Raw genomic sequence first — 15,921 nt, 5'->3', positions numbered from 1 at the left:
TCTATGGGGACAGGGGTGTTCCCAGAAGGTCCTGTCACCCTGCAGCCTGGGGTTGAGGACAGTCGGGACTTACGCTGCTTTAGGGAGTCAAAGGAGGCCCTCAGGGAGCTGTAAGACAGAAAGGCCAGGATCAGAAGAAGGAGGGCACAACAGGTCCTAAAGCCCCCACTGGCCCCAGGGACGTTATGTTTGGTAGGATGGCCCTAGGTTGCTCACACACACTGACCTAGGCGCAAGGGACCCTCTGGTCAGACCCAGTGACCATCCACTCAGCCCCTTCTGGAAGATGGAGCTTCTCTTTGGAAATGATAAAGCCTTCAAACCTTTCCACTGTGCCAGAATGTTCCTGGCTTCTGCATGTTTTCAAGGCCCTCCCTCCCTCAGTGGGGTCCCTCCCCCACGAGGTCCTCACCTGCCTTCAGGATGAGCTGAAGTAGGAAAGAGCAGCATTCAGACCTGGCTTTAGGCAAGTGGCCTGGAGGATGTTTTGGAAGAAGCTGGATGGGGAAGGCAAGCAGGACAGGGATACCAGAGGAGAGAAATGTGGGGTCTTAGGGTAGTATGAGCAGAACATATAGGTGAGGACAGAGAGAGGCTGTCCCTGTCCCTGGCTGGGGTGGCTGAGCAGACAGTGGTGACATTTCTGAGAGGGGACCCAGGAGCGAGTACATGACCCATGAGCAGTGTACAATAGGGTGCATTAAGCTTGGAGCTCCTGAGAGAACCCCTCAGGAGGAGTCAGGAGGCAGCAAGGTGGCCATTCTAGAGTAGAGACATGGCATTGTCCACTGCAGAGGGGATGCCAGGGAGGGCAGGAAGGGGAGAGGCTAGCCCGGGCATGGGGGGCGGTGAGGAACATCCAAGGGTAGGGCTGCCAGACAGAACAAATGAAAATAGGGGCGCCTGGGTGTCTCAGTCGGTTAAGCGTCCGACTTCGGCTCAGGTCATGATCTCGTGGTTTGTGAGTTTGAGCCCTGTGTCGGGCTCTGTGCTGACAGCTTGGAGCCTGGAGCCTGGAGCCTGCTTGGGATTCTGTGTCTCCTTCTGTCTCTGCCCCTTCCCATTTATGCTCTGTCTCTATCAAAAATAAATAAACGTTAAAAAAAAATGAAAATACAGGATGCCCAGTTAAATTTGAATTTCAGATAAACAGCAAATACTTCTTGAGTAGAAGTATCCCCCATGTAATACTTGGAGGATACTTACATTTAAAAAGTATTTATTGTTTATCCGAAATTTGAATTTAACTGGGCGTCCTGTATTTTATCCAGCAGCCCTGCCAGGGCCACAAATGGAGCTGGTGCCTGAGCAAAGGTGTTGGAGCCCACCCAGGACAGCAGTCCCGTCTGCTGGTAGGTAATGGGGCGCCATGAGGCAAACCTTTCCTTGGGTCAGAAACAGGACTGGCAGGGGAGAATGCCTCTCTGCAGGTCATTGGATCTCAGGGATAAGGGCCTCTCAGTGGGGTGAGTTCCCCATCCTGGTAGAGAAAGAAGGAGACTCGAAATCCCAGCCTCAGAAAGCAGCAGGGCCTCGGCAGGGGCTCCCTGCTCTGTGCTCCCACATGCATTAGAAGCAGACCCTGGAGCCAGACAGCCTCGGTTCAGTCCAGGCTACTCACTCTGTGGGACCTCGGGCGAGTTACTTACTCTCTCTGTGTCTCAGTTTCCCCTTTTGTAAAATGAGGATAATAGCACAAACACGATGTTTGTGAGGAATAAATGAATTAATATGTATAAAGTACCTTGTCGGGACCCGGTTGCTGTTGTGCAACCCTCCCCTGAGCCCACATTTGCACACCCCTGTCCTGAACTTGACCTGAGCTGGCCTCTAAACTACCCCACGTAAGAGCTTACCAGTTTCCCCACTTATCAGGAACCTCCCCAGTTTTGCTTTCAGGTAGGGGTTCTCTTGAGGTAGCACCATAGGCTGGGCTCCCTTCTCACCTCCCCAAACCCCAAGGCAGGAGGGGCAGCCTGTGTTCACCAGCAGGTGTGTGGGCATGGGCCCATGGGTGCCAAGTCTCCAAGTGCGCAGAGAGATGGTGTGCAGGCATTGCAGACTGGACCTAAGGTGGTACTTGTCTGCTCTCTCAGGGGTAAATATTTCGGCCTGAGTTAACTCTGTCCCTTAACCAAGGATGCAAAGTAAGCTGTAGCTCCTTCTGCACCTGGAGGCTCGGTCAGTCGAGGCAGAACGAGAAACTGGGGCCAGAGTGTGGCCAGGCTTGCTGTGGTCACACAGAGGCAGCAGCGAGTCACCCAGGCTCTGGCCACATCCTCTGCCGCTCTCTACCCAGCCAGCCCTGTGCTCCCCTCCCTGCCTCTCTGCCAAGTGGCACGCACGCCCCCTGGTGGCCATATGGCCTCATGACGCCCGCCCGGGACAGCCCTGGACTCTGGCCCTCCTGCCAGGGTCCCGCAGTCCTTGCAAGGCAGGCTTTCCAGGGGGCTCCCTCCTCTCATTGGACAGTTAGGGAAACTGAGGCCAATGAGGGTCAGCAACCTGGTAGAAGTCACGGGGATCCAGGCCTAGAAGAGAACTGTGTGGGGTCTGTCTGGTCAATGCCAGGCCCCTTGCCCTAAGTTAAGTGGATCTCAAAGGGTGGTCTGAAGACCAGCCACATGACCATCAGCTGGAAGCGGGTTGGAAATACGGATTCTTGGGCTCCACCTTAGTCCTCGTGAAGCAGAAACTCCGGGGTGGAGCACAGCACCCTGTTTTCGCAAGCCTCCGGGTGCTGATGATGTACATTCAAATGTGAGAATGGCTGGCCTAAATTATTTAATCCTCACAGCTCTGCCAGGGAGGGTCTCATCCTTATCTGCATTTTACAGGTGAGAAAAACAAGCATCAGCGAGGTGAAGAAAGTGATCCACGGCCACACAACAGGTAAGATGGCAAGGCCAGCCCTCTGCTTCTCACCAGAGGAAGGAGGGGTGACTGTCAGGGTGACCCCACCTGCCCTGGGGATGAAGGGTCAGGACTCTTCTCTGACTGAATTGATGCCTTGCCGGTGGCTACACCTCCAACCCCTCTGCCTACCCACACACTCATGTCCTGCCTCAGTCTCTCTATTCACGGTGAGAGCCTCTCCAGACTCAGTGGGGCCCCTCCCCCACCACCAGCCCTCACCCACACCACCTTCAGGCCCCAACTACTTCACGACCACATCTCCTGCCAGAACTCAGGGCCTGAACACCCACAGCCTGGTCTTCACCTCTTTTTAGATCTCACGGCTCACAGACACCTCAAGTGCAGTGTCCAAAACTGGACTCAGCTCCCCCACAAAACTCTGTTCTCAGCAAGGTTCCCCTCTCAGCAAAGGCATCGCCCTCTACCTGGCTGTACACACCAGAGACCAGGAGTCATCCTTGTCTCTACCTTCTCCTTCCCCCTGCACTATCTACCTTCTCACCTCCTAAATCTCTTATCCATCCACCTCACTGCCGCCACCCTGGCCCCTGCCTCATCAGCTCCATGCCTCCAGCTTCACCTATTAGGCCTGTTTTCTGGGCTACCTGGTCACCTGGCCACCCACCAGTTCCTTCTATTGGCCATGTTCATTCTTGCCTCAGGGCATTTGCACGTGCTGATTCTTTATGTGCAACATCTTTGCAGGTCTTCTTCTTCTTCTGTCTCTTCTGGGCACTTGTCCCTGTTGTCACCTTGGGGTGATGCATTGAGTATCTGTCCCTGCACTGACCTGTGAGCCCACTAAACAGGGGCAAGGGCTGGTTCTCCTCCCCACCTTGTCCCCAGGCTTGTAGTCCAGGGCAACAAATTCAGTATTTGATAAATACCAAGTCCTTTCTCAATCCCAAACCTACCCTGACCCACCCTCCTTGGCCCATGGCCCTGGGGTGACGGTAAGGAGTCACAACCTCCTGGGACAGCTGGTCCTTCTCCCTACACCCCTCCCTACCCCCCAGAATGGATTCTGGGAGCCCCTGAGTCCATAGCACTGCCACGTGGACATTCTCCGTTCCCACCCAGCACAGTCCTGATGGTGACAGAATCCATTCTCGTCTTGGGCTCCTGTTTGTCTGCCAGCTTGCTGCCCCTTGGGGCTGCACGGATGAGGCCACCCTCATTCTACCTGGGACAGTGGGGTAGGGTTGCAGGCTATGAGCCCTCCATGTTCCCTACCTGCTCACCTCTGGGCTGTGGTCCTTCCCGCCCAGCCCCACGCATTCCTGGTGCTGGGGATCTTCCAGCCACTACAGCTCCACTCACACAACAGGGCCCAGGACACCACCTCTCTTTCTTGGCCCCAGACTTTCAAGAAGGTAGCCTCTGTTCTATGGGGGAGGGGATACTTCACTGTGCTTGGGACCAGAGGCAGCCCACTGTGGGTTGGCCACAATTCTCCCTTGGAGAACAGCCTTCATCTCTGATCTTGTGAAGGACTTGGGGAGCATTTGAAGTTTTCCTCTGCTCCATGAGACCCAGAAAAGATGGCGTCTTGTAGCTTGCCTCCCTCTTGCCACTAGGACCTCCTAGAGTTTCTCTTCTGTTGTGTCTCTCTCGCACGGTAAGGGCGGGGCCCCATGCAGGCCTCTATCCTGTGTTATCTGCCACCAATGTCCTCATGTGTGACTCATCCCATTGTCCTTTTTTTGACTTGGCTGTCAGGACACAGAGCCTGAAATGCCATGCTCAAACACGGTCTAAATTGCCAGTGTAAACATGTCCTTCCATATCCTCCCCACCACCTCATACCCCTGCCTAGACATGCCTACCCCTGCCCACCTACTGGCCAGGAGGCTCCTGCCTCCCAGCTTACAGAAGCAGACTCTTCTCACCTCTGTGCTGGAGGCTGGGCCTCACTGAGCTTGTGTCAGAGGACCCCTGATGGAACAGGGCCTGCCTCTCTCCCTCTAACACCAACAGCATGTCTTCATTTTCTGAGCTCAGAAAAGAGATCATGAAAAAAAACCAAAAAACAAAACCGCTTCTGACAGGAAAAGCCCAGCATTTTAGGCAGTGGCCAAACAGTGAGGCGGGGGCTCAAATTCACGGCCTTTGAGGAGCTATCCTGGCCTGCGGTAGCTGCCTAGGGGCTCACAGGAAGTTGGCCGCAGCCCTTTCAGCCTTGATTTCCTTCCATTTCCAGAATGCCTGCCCTCTGCAGCTGCTGGGAGCACGTGGCACCCCAGCACCCCTCCCGAGGCAAGATGAGGACTGGACAGGGGAGAAATGAGAGCAACCAGCAGAGCAAAGGCCTGGAGGCTGGAAGGGAGAGTCCAAGCGAACTTTCTGCAGAGAAGGACATGGAGTTTAAGCTTGGATAAGCTTGGATAATGGATATCAATGGATAAGCCCTTCACTCATTGAACAAGGTCTTTAAAATGCATTGAGAGGGCTTGTGGGGATCCCTTAGTTTGGGGACTGGGTCTCATATGTGTGTTCTCCATTGCCCCTGCCCAGGAGGTGTTTGCTGAGTCCGTGTGTGAAGGAGGTGAATGTTAGAAATTATTTAACGATGGGGGGAGCCTCCCTTTAATGTATATGGCTGAGCCTCCAGGCCTGAGAGAGGTTTCTGGCCAGGCTGAGGTCCAAGGATAATGCAGAAATGCTGCATCTTCTGGCAGCAGAGGTCAGGGAGACTGGCCCACTCTGCTGTCTTTGCTCTCACTGGGCTTCTTCTGGGGTCACTTAACCCCCCAGCTTTTGTTCTCCCCACTTGCTCCTGCCCAGCCTGTGCACCCCCCAGCCCTCTACTTGCCCTCCATAGAGCTAAGAATGAGCATCTCACAGGACCCAGGAGGGTTGGCCGTGGGGAGGCTGGGAGCTCCACCCTACCAGGGGATGGGCCCTAGAGGATGAGCTGCCAGCCCCATGCTGAATAGCAGGCCATTCCCCGGTGCAAACCTCAAACACAGCCCCCACAAGTCTCCATGAAAACAAGGAGGTGACCCATGTTGTCATGGCCACTCTTCACTCTCCCCACAAAGAGCCCTCCAGGTTGGTAGGGGACAGGGTGACCTGGTCTAATCCAAGACTCTAACAGTCACACAAAGCTGAGTGTCTGGGAGGACCTCCTAGAGGAGGTAGGGCATGAGAAGGCCCTAAAGGGAGGCTCTAATGGAAAGGATTGGGAAGGTTCCGCTCAGTGTGTTCGAGTCTGGCTTCAGGGTGGTAGGACCATTTATTTTACATTATTTTTAAATTCTTGAATCCTCCTAACCCAGCATAGGGCATGACACATAGTAGGTGCTCCATAAATGCTTGCTGAATAAATGGATGGATGATGGATGCTTGGCCCCCAGTTAAAGAAAGGAATGACTAAAGAGTCTTACTAATCCTAGTACATGCCACATGGCTCAATAGCAACACTTATTGAGCACCTAGTATGTGCAGTCAGCTGAGCTGGGAGCTGCATAGGGCATGACTCTGAGGGAGGCAGCAGGTGAACTGAGATGGGTTCAGCTCCTGCCCCTGTCACCCACTGGCTCTGAATGTGTCCTGACCTTGCCCACCTTCAGCAAGGTCTCTGACATCTCCCCTCTGTCTCTGTCTCTCCCAGGAGGTGCCCTCCCCAGTCCACCCTGTTCTGACCATCTGAGCCTAATGGTGAGCTTGGGGCCCTGCTGGCTCTCCCCCACCACCCCCGCCTGCTCTGTGCACATCCCTGTGCACAGGGATGTGGGTTTTATTTCTGCCTTTCCTGTTGCTGGGCAGACTGACCCATGGAGCCTGGTGTTTCCGGCCTAGGCTCCAGCTCCTCCTTGGTGGGCAGCAAGGCAGACCTTGACCCTACCCCTTGCTCTGGGCTGGGACTCTACCACTGATCTCCCACCTTAGATGAAGGCTGACCCTCCAGTGATACTGGCTTCTAGCTTTCTGGGCCAGGGAGGGGCTGGGCCTCAAAGGAAATGGTCTAGACCACCAAGTCAGGCTTCTCAGCCCTAAACTAAATAGGGTGAGCCCAACTTATCTGACCTACACAGGGGCCAGTAAGACCATAAAGAACCCCACTGTTTATTGAGCATTGCCATGGCCTGGTACTTTCTGCTTGACATCGTCCAGAGCAGCTCCTGGGGGCGACTCCTCTTTCACAGCCCAGCCCAGGAGTCAGCGAGGTGTAGTGACCACCCCACTGCCACACAGTACATGGGGCAGGGCAGACCTAGCCCCACTTGGCCTCTTACAGCCATGCAGGGGATCAGGACCACCTAGAGCGTTCCCCTGGCCACTTCTTAATCCTACAATGGGGCAAGATACTGTGTACCTCCTGCATTTCCCGCAGTCCACCTGGCTCCCCTTCCATTTCGTTCTCTTTTTCAGTGGCTTCTCCTTCTCTGTTTAAGTCCCCAGTGACTCACAGGCTTCTGAGTATGAGTGTGCCCTACAGCCTGGTCTCCTGTCATGGCCCTGCCCGGAACACCCTCTCTATCCAACCCCCAGAAGAGGTGACCTTTCCCATCTGGCTTGGGTGGCCAGAAAGCAGAAAGGGATGCCTCCTGGGTCGTACTCCCTCAGCTCCCCTTCCCCAGGGAAGACAAAGAAGGGTTACATCAGACTTTCATTCATCCCTTACCATGCCCTGAGCCTTCCTCTGCACCCAGCCTGCATCTAACCCCAGCCCTGTCCTGTTTATCGGTAAACAGCCCACTAGAGTGGGCAAATGAGAACCAAACTCAACTTGCCCACAGTCACATAGCTCATAAAGGCCAGGTGGGGACTAGACCTCATGCATTCTTACTTCTAGGGCTGTGTTTGTGCTTTCTGGTCCAAAGCACAAACCTTTGGGCATTGAGCATTAATCTCCCCTGGCTCACACCACTTTTAAGCCTTCCTCCAGCTCTTCCTGTGTTTTCTCTGGCTCCAGTTTGGAAGCAGAAACCAGGCATGGTCCCACATATCTTTACAAGACCCAGAAAGTGTTGTATGTTCAAGGCTCAAAAAGAAGGAACCTGGGTTCGTTCCAAGTTTTGGAGCTGACAGCCTTTCGGGTCACTCCCCTTGTGCAGAGCCAGATACTCACAGGCTTGACCTCCAAGGGGTTGCTATGGCAGCTGCAGACCCCATAGGTGGGGCTCCTGGGTAGGAGGTGCTCACCCAGGGGGAGACTCCACACCTTCACAAGGCAGCCACAAGACTTACTGTTAGAAAGTCCTTCAGGGGCTCTCAAATCATCCTGCTCTCTCTACTGCCTCCCTATCCCCCAGTCTGCACACTGGGACCCGGGCCTCGGGGCTGGAGAAGACCCCTGCTTCACAGCAGAACTACTCCTATTGTCTCCCCTTTGAGCGGGGCCTGAACCAAGCCCCTGGACTCTATTAATCCTTTGATGAAGGTTGTATTATTATTCTGCTCACTGTTGAGGAAATGGAGGCACAGAGAGTGTCAGTGGCCAGCCTGAGATCCCACAACTGTTGGATGATGAGATGTCTCTGGAACCCAGGTGTATCCCCTCCCGCCACTGTCTCTGGCCACACCTGTCCCCTTGAAGCCCAGGCTAAGCCAAGGCCACAGCGGGGCTTGAGCCATCAGTGGAGGGCCCATCACCTGGCCCTCAGGGCTCTCAGGACTTGGGTGGAGGCTGTCCGGGTGCCTCTGGCTGTGCTACAAACCCCTGAGGACAGTCTCTGCCCCCTGCCCAGAGTCTTCTCGGCACTGAGACAGCAGGGTGTTCTCCCCTACACAGAACCTGACCTCACCCAGAATGCCCTGTAAGCCAAGAGACTTGTCCTCCAGGCATCTCCGCCCTGGAGCCATCCAGACCCTTCCAGGCCCTCCCAGGTCCACCCCAAGCCAGGAAGTCCTAAACCCCATCCAAGGGCCCAGAAGTGCCTGGACAAGGAGGAGGGAGTCCAGGGCACGGGGTCTCTTACTTGATCTCTGTCTGGCCGCCTGCCTTCCGGGCGATCTGCACCAGCTCCTTTCCATACCTCTCCTCTGCTTGGGCCCTGCAAGAACAAAGTGTGGTCACTGTCCCTCTACTTCTGCTGGCTGCGGCTCCCTTAGATATCTAAGTGGTGGAAGCTGAGGGTCCACTCACTCAGCCTCTTGGGGCAGGCTGAGCCTGCAGGCCCTCCTTGACAAAGTTTGGCTCCCAGCCCTCCTTCCAAATACATGTTGGGCCAAATACCCGCACATCTGAGGGGACATCAGATCATTTGCTCATGAGGGGAGGCCCTGGCTGGGAAAACCAGGAGAGTCACACTTCCAACAGCAGGGTGGCCGGGCTGTCTTTTCCCACAGAGCCAGGAGGACAGCCCACGCCCTGCTGGCCCTCACCCAGTGGCTGGCTCACCTCTGCCTCAGCAGCTCCTCCACGTCCTTGCACATCTTCCTGCCATCGAGCAGCCGCTGCAGCAGCACCTCATAGCCTGTGTGGGCCGTGAAGTCCCTGCACTGGAACACGAGACAGAGGGACGCGTGAGTGCCGCTGTGTGGGTTGGGAAGGGCACTGAGTTGGGGACCTGGCAAGGACTCCGCTGACATCCAGGAAAAGTCTGTGTCCAGCGTCTGGGGCCTGCCCTGCCTGTCTGCTTCCATTCTCCCACTCAAAGACGAGCTCTTGGGCTTCAGGATGTGGTTTCGCACTGCGGGGCCCCTGTCTGTGGGGGTGCCAGGTGTGTGAGCCCTATGCACCATGGCGCTCACAGTCTGGGACACATCAGCTTCACACAAGATGGCCACGGGGAGGGCCGGCTCCAAGGCCTGGTAATGACAACCCCGTAGGGTGCCCAGCAGGGCCCGTTTCTGTCACATTCCCAATAACCCTATTATCTCGGTTGTCCAAGTGAGAACACTGAGGCACAGATGGGTACGGTGTGCCCATAGTGACACAGCTTGGCAGCGGTAGGCCTGGCGTTGGACCCAGGCTGTCAGGCTGGAGTCCATGCTCTCCGCCTCTACACCGCACAGCCTCTGCGAAAAACTGCACCAATCGTGTCTCCATCAACAACCGTGTGCCAGATGCCACGCCAGGCTCTGTGTGGGCTCCCGTAACCGTCTTGTACCCACCTGGCAAGGTGGGTATCGAGAGTGACTTGCATCAGGATGCAGGCACATCCTAACACACCCAGGACACCTGACACATGCTTAGCACCTTAGGGCCAGCCCTGAAACAGGACAGTGGGGAGAGGGGCATTTGGGAGAGTTCTCCTGGATACGACTGCCCCTCTGCTGCCTGGCACTTTCTCAGCCTGTCCCAGGGCTCCTGACCGATCTGATTCTCCTTTCTCACCCTTGGAATGCATTCTGAGCTGCTGGTGCTGGACTTAGTCCTCATAGTCAAGAACTATAAGAGTTGGTCTAGGGAGTGGGTCTTGGGGCCAGGCTGCACGTGTGGCTGATTGACAGAGGAGGGAGATTGATCCTAAGAGAAAGTAGTGAAACATTACGCTGAGAGCAGGGGCTTCTGTGTGTATTTCTTACCTGAGCCTGGCCCCCACATCCAGTCTTGGGGAAGGACCGCCCCCCAGGATGCTTGGCCAGGCAACTGTAAATTGAAGCAATCCCTGAGATTCAGCACCTAGTCTGTCTTCTTTTCCATCCCCATGGACCCCCAAAAGCCTCAGAGACTGGAGAAAGGGTCCCTGCTCTCCTGAGTGCACACATCATAGCCCCATGTCAGACCTCAGCAAATCAGTGGGGCTTTCCCAAGGCCACACCTTGGGGGAGGTAAGTCTAGCCCATCTTAGAGTCAAGAGCTGATGGTGCACCTTTCCCTGCCCCATGTCTTTCCTCAAATGCTGTGTATGGGCATGTAGAGAAAGTCAGGAGAGGAGTCTAAATCAAGGAGAGCTTCCCACAGGAAGAGGCATTTGAGCCAGGTTCTGGGAGAGAAGGTGCTGTTCTTCCAGGTCTAAGTAGAATAGACATGGTAGAAAGGGCAGAAATTCCACAAATTGTCCCAACTGGCCCTGTGCCAGGCCCAGCCACCCTCAGCAAACTCAGAATAGTGGAATCTCCAAGCCTATAGCTCACCTACGACCCCAAACTTATTCCCTCCTCCATAAGCATCCCTAGAAATCCCTGAGGCCCAAACTCAGCTGCTGACTGGATCTCAAGCAGTGTGCCTGGGCTCCGGCTGGCTATTTGGGGCCCCAAGGGAAGTTGTCCCCCTAACTAACCCCTGCCAGCCTGTCCTGGATCAGGCATCAGCCCCCAGGCTGGTGTGGTTGGGCCAGGCTTTCATTTCTGTGGTTTTTGTGAGTGGCCACTTGCCCACTAACTGGTCAGCAGACCCTGGTTTCCCACCTCTCAGCCTCTGCTCTCCCTCCAAACGCCCCTGGCAGAAGGCTACGACAGCCGGGGAGGAAAAGGAATCTGGAGCCTCAGCCTCCTGCCTTCTCCCCACGAGGGAGGCACTCTGAGCTGGACACCACCATTCAGGACTGAATTCCACAGACCACCAAACTGGGAAGCATCTGGTCCAGTGCCCCCCAGTCCCAGGGAAACTGAGGGCCAGAGAAGGGAAGGACCTACCTCAGGAAACACAGGCAGAGGCAGGACAAGAATGTGGACTTGCAGGGGCCCTGTCACTCTCCATGAAGCCTCTGGGAGAGAGGGCAGAGCTGGTAGACCCTGTACCCTGCCCCACACCCCACCACAGCAGGTTGCTCTGTTCTTCCCTCCTAGGCCCCCGCCCGACCCCAACTCTCCAGGGAAGCCCCTCCGTCCTTACTGAGACTCCCGGAGTGGAAAGAAGCAAAACCAAACCTACACTGGCCATTCTGTAGGATGCAGAAGGTAGCAAGGCCCTTCAGGCTGGGTCCCCAGGAGCTCAAGTCCCCAGAGCGCTGTAGGCTCAAGAATCTTGTCTAGCCTTTGCTCAGAGCCACAGTGGTGCTAGCAGTGGCTGTGGCCAAGTGAGCCACTGTCGCAAGTGACTAGATTGTTCCGAGGAAGTGCTTGGTTCCCCCAGGGCTGCTCCTTCTCAGCACTGCTCCCCTTCCCCCAGCCTGCATCCTCCTCCTTAGCCCCTACTCCGCCACCTCCTCCAGGGAGTGGGTTCTGACTCATTATTCAGAGCTGGGCAGAGTCCTGCTCAGGCTGCTATTGAGGAAACGAATGAACCAATCATTCAGTTAGATAATCAATCAGTTCTGCAAGTTCATAGGCCCGGGCCCAGCCACACAGTCACCCCTGCCAGGGCCCACCCTGGCCTTCCTTCCCAGCACCCACCCAGTTCCACCCTGTGAGTACCAAGGGCTCCATGTCAGCCCCCCTCCTGTACCGGCTGACGTTTCCACAATGCAGAAGCCACCAGGCAGGGCCATTCACCTCCTTCCATCTACTCACAGCCTCTGTTGCCTGAAACCCACCCATGGCCTTGATCTTGGTGAAGTCTACCGGCCACACAGTGCACTGTGAACATCACAGGGGTTTTCTCATTGAAAACGCCACACACCCAGGGTGGTTAGGACAGTAAGGAAGATGCCCCAAGGGGGGAGATGACTACCCAAGATCACCCAAATGGTAACGGTCAGAATCTGGAATATGAATCTAGGTCGGCCTGTCCCCAAGCCCACATACCTACACCAGTCATTCAATAGATAGTCCAGCACTGTCTTTCATGTTGAAACATCAAAAACTAGTTTTAAAAAATAACTTTGGAAAATGATTACTCAAATTCTTTCCAGCTTAAATCAAAGCTGTATTTTGGGCTATCATTCAGTTACCATGGATTCACAGAGACCAGGTCTGTGCCCAGGCTAGGTCAGAGAAACTCTTCCCTGAAGAAGGGCCACACAGGCTCTGCAGATGTGCACACTAAGAACCAGCAAGTGGCCAGAAGCCATGCCCCATCCCCACCAAGTGGCACCTACAGCAAGCCACTCCGGGGTATGACGCCAGGTGGTGAGAAGGTACTGTCCCCTCCTTTGGGAGGCCTGCACAAGCTAGATGTGGGGACTTGCCATCACATTTGTGTGGCTACTCTGGGCCTCCCTTTCCCCACAGAGGAGCCAGATCAGGGCTGAAAGATGTCTCCCAAGGCTTTAAAAGGAATGCTCAGGAAAGCTCTGAGCAAGTGGAATCATATCTGTGCCTCAGCCTCAAGGCAGTGTGGGGAAGGCCTGGGTGCTCTGTTCTACCCGGGGACAGCCCATCTGCTTCCTTCTCTAGGTGGGTCTAGGTGACAGCCATTGTCCAGGCCTGTGCTCTGGGCTGGGCCCTGCCATGCTCCCACTTGGGTGGATAGAAAAACAGCCTTTGTACCCACCATGACTTCACCCTTTTCCTACCCACATCGCCTTTTTCTTTTTTAAATGTTTTATTTATTTTTGAGAGAGAGAGAAAGAGAGTGGGTGAGGGGCAGAGAGAGGTGGGGCAAAGGATCTGAAGCTGGCTCCTCTGTCAGCAGAGAGCCCAATGCGGGGCTCGAACTCACGAACCGTGAGATCATGACATGAGCCTAAGTCAGACGCTTAACCGATTAAGCCACCCAGGTGCCCCTACCCATAGCACTCTTGGTGGTTGCAGGGGCTAGGCCACAGAGACCAGGGCCTGAGCATGCCATTTCCCTTTGTGGGACTTGGTTTCCTCATGAAGGAAGTGGGAAGAGACCAACCTCTCCCCTCTAGGGCACAGCCCCATCAGGCAGACCTACATAGTCAGGGAAGGTGCCCAGGCCTGGTCTGAGAGACTGTACAGACATCAGCAGACTAGCTGTCAGTTCACACCTCTGGTCCAGTAAAATGGGCCCAACAGTTCCCACCACTTATGGTTGATCTGAGAAGCCAATGAAATAATATGCAAAGGTGAGAATGGTGAACAGAGATCAGAGCATGCCCTAAGTAGGGTATGAGGCTAAGGATTATTACCCACATTTTACAGGTGAGGAAAATGGAACCCAGGGAGTTCACCTAACTTGCCCAGAGCCTGCAGGACACAGCCCGCATTTGAACCCAGCTCTCCCAGGGCAAGATCTTGGCTCTTACCCTCTCAATCTCTTGCCTCTCTGCAGTTCCCCAAGCTCAGCAGCTGCTCCGCAAGTTGTAGCTCCCCAGGCCCTGCCCTGTCCCTGCCTGCCAGCCTGGTGCCACCCCCAACAGACAGCAGGGTGAGAGGGTTGGCCTGTCCAGGAATTAGCACTGATATTTTTCTGGGGACCAAGTAGAGGCTGTGGAAGGTAGCTGGGAAGAGCCATCTTGTGACTTTCTGCCCATGAGAACTTGCTGACAAGGAGGAAGGAGCCACCGCAAGGGGCTGTGTGGAGGGGACTGCTGGGTGCAACTAAGAGGGGTCAGAAGTGGACAGGTGCAGGCAGCAGAACAGGGGGAGACTCGGTGGGGGAATGGGGACACCGAGGAACCAGCCGAAGTACCCAGGAGAGCAAGAGCTGGCCTGCGGAAATCTGCCACCTGCTGAGCCATTGCCAGCTACCACCTTTCACCCCTTTAGAGTCACTGAGCCCACACCTCACCACCGCTGCGGAGACACCAGAAGTAGCCAGCAGTGGGTATGGGTAGAACACAGCAAATGAAGAAACGAACCCTGTTCTTCCCCATCGTAGGCTCCCAATGTGGAGTGTTCAACTGAGCAAGACAGTGAACTTGTGACATGAGATAGAGCTGGAGTGAGTTATACTGAGACTAGAAAAGGACTAGAAAAGCTCTAACACATGCCCAGGCATGGGGAAGGGAAAGCTAACAGTGGCTTTAGAAGGTGGAAGAAAGAAAAGTTAAGTTGCCAGCTTGCACCTTACTGGGCTCAAAAAACATCTTGCAAAATGTTAACCATTCTTGTTGAAAATGTTTCTAATGTCTGGCATGCTCTTGGGTTGATGGGCTCTTCATTCTTTATTTTTATCCTTTTTTAAAAAAGAAATATTTGGGGCACCTGGGTGGCTCAGTCGGTTAAGCGACCGACTTCGGCTCAGGTCATGATCTCACAATTTGTGAGTTCAAGCCCCGCGTCGGGCTCTTTGCTGACAGCTCGGAGCCTGGAGCCTGCTTCAGGTTCTGTGTCTCCCTCTCTCTCTGCTCCTCCTCTGCTTGTGCTCTGTCTCTCAATAATAAATAAACATTAAAAAAATTTTTTTTTAAATAAAAAGAAATATTTATTTTTGGAAGAGTGTGAGTGGGGGAGGGGCAGAGAGAGGGGTACAGAAGATCTGAAGGGGGTTTTGCCCTGATAGGCTGACAGCAGAGAGCCCAATGCAGGGCTCAGATTCAGGAACCACGATATCATGACCTGAGCTAAAGACACATGCTCAATCAACTGAGTCACCCAGGTGCTCCAACCATTAAAAAAAAATTTTTTTTTGAATGTTTACTTATTTTTGAGAGACAGAGAGAGACAGAGCGTAAGCTGGGGAGGGGCAGAGACAGAGGGAGACACAGAATCCAAAACAGGCTGCAGGCTCTGAGCTGTCATCACAGAGCGCCACACAGGGCTCAAACCCCCGAACAATGTGATCATGACCTGAGCCAAAGAGGCTTAACCGACTGAACCACCCAGACACCCCTGCCCCTGCCTTTTGTGGAAAACCACCTTTTATCAGCAGGAGAGGAGACAGAACAGGAGACTAGACTCACTCTTCTCACCCCAGAAGCCCCAGACAGTGGCCTGAGCAGGCATCAGGGGCGGCACGGTGCCAGCCGCACTGTCCTATCCTCTCGCACACTACTTTCACTGAAGGGACCTCTGCAGCCAGTGTGCCTCCCATGGCCAGTTTACTGGCCACAGTTTACTGTTGCCAGTCTTCTGTGGACTGAGAAACCAAAGCCTAAAGACAGGAAACCTGACATGACACTGAACTCTCCAGAAGGCAGCTCCATGAAGGCAGAAAGTGGGTCTGTTCTCTTGCTGGGTCCCAGAGCCCAGAATCTGCACAGCAAATACATTGGACAAGGGCTAAAGAAATGTCTTAGGGAGGCCCTCGAGAGGCTGTGGCTTTAAGACTGCTGGCTCCTGAGGTTCCCCATGGAGGGGACCAGATCACTGGCTTGCATTTCA

General features: G+C 54.6%; 1 protein-coding gene across 4 annotated transcripts in view; it reads right to left on the bottom strand.

Moving 5' to 3' along the window:
* Nucleotides 1–15,921, bottom strand: part of PSTPIP1 (proline-serine-threonine phosphatase interacting protein 1) — a 46,791-nt gene that overhangs the window by 17,304 nt on the left and 13,566 nt on the right. For 2 of the 4 annotated variants that reach the window (XM_015083420.3, XM_053223701.1), the window contains 3 exons: nucleotides 9,263–9,363; nucleotides 8,841–8,915; nucleotides 74–108 (listed from right to left, as the gene is read on the bottom strand). In XM_015083420.3, the coding sequence (XP_014938906.1) occupies nucleotides 74–108; nucleotides 8,841–8,915; nucleotides 9,263–9,363 (211 nt within the window). The remainder of the gene's footprint in view (nucleotides 1–73; nucleotides 109–8,840; nucleotides 8,916–9,262; nucleotides 9,364–15,921) is intronic. The other 2 variants (XM_015083421.3, XM_053223702.1) reach the window with 1 other exon arrangement.

This window comes from Acinonyx jubatus, chromosome B3 (assembly GCF_027475565.1).
Source record: "Acinonyx jubatus isolate Ajub_Pintada_27869175 chromosome B3, VMU_Ajub_asm_v1.0, whole genome shotgun sequence".
In the NCBI taxonomy this organism is placed as follows: Eukaryota; Metazoa; Chordata; class Mammalia; order Carnivora; family Felidae; genus Acinonyx; species Acinonyx jubatus.
This window is presented reverse-complemented; position numbering and strand designations above follow the sequence as displayed.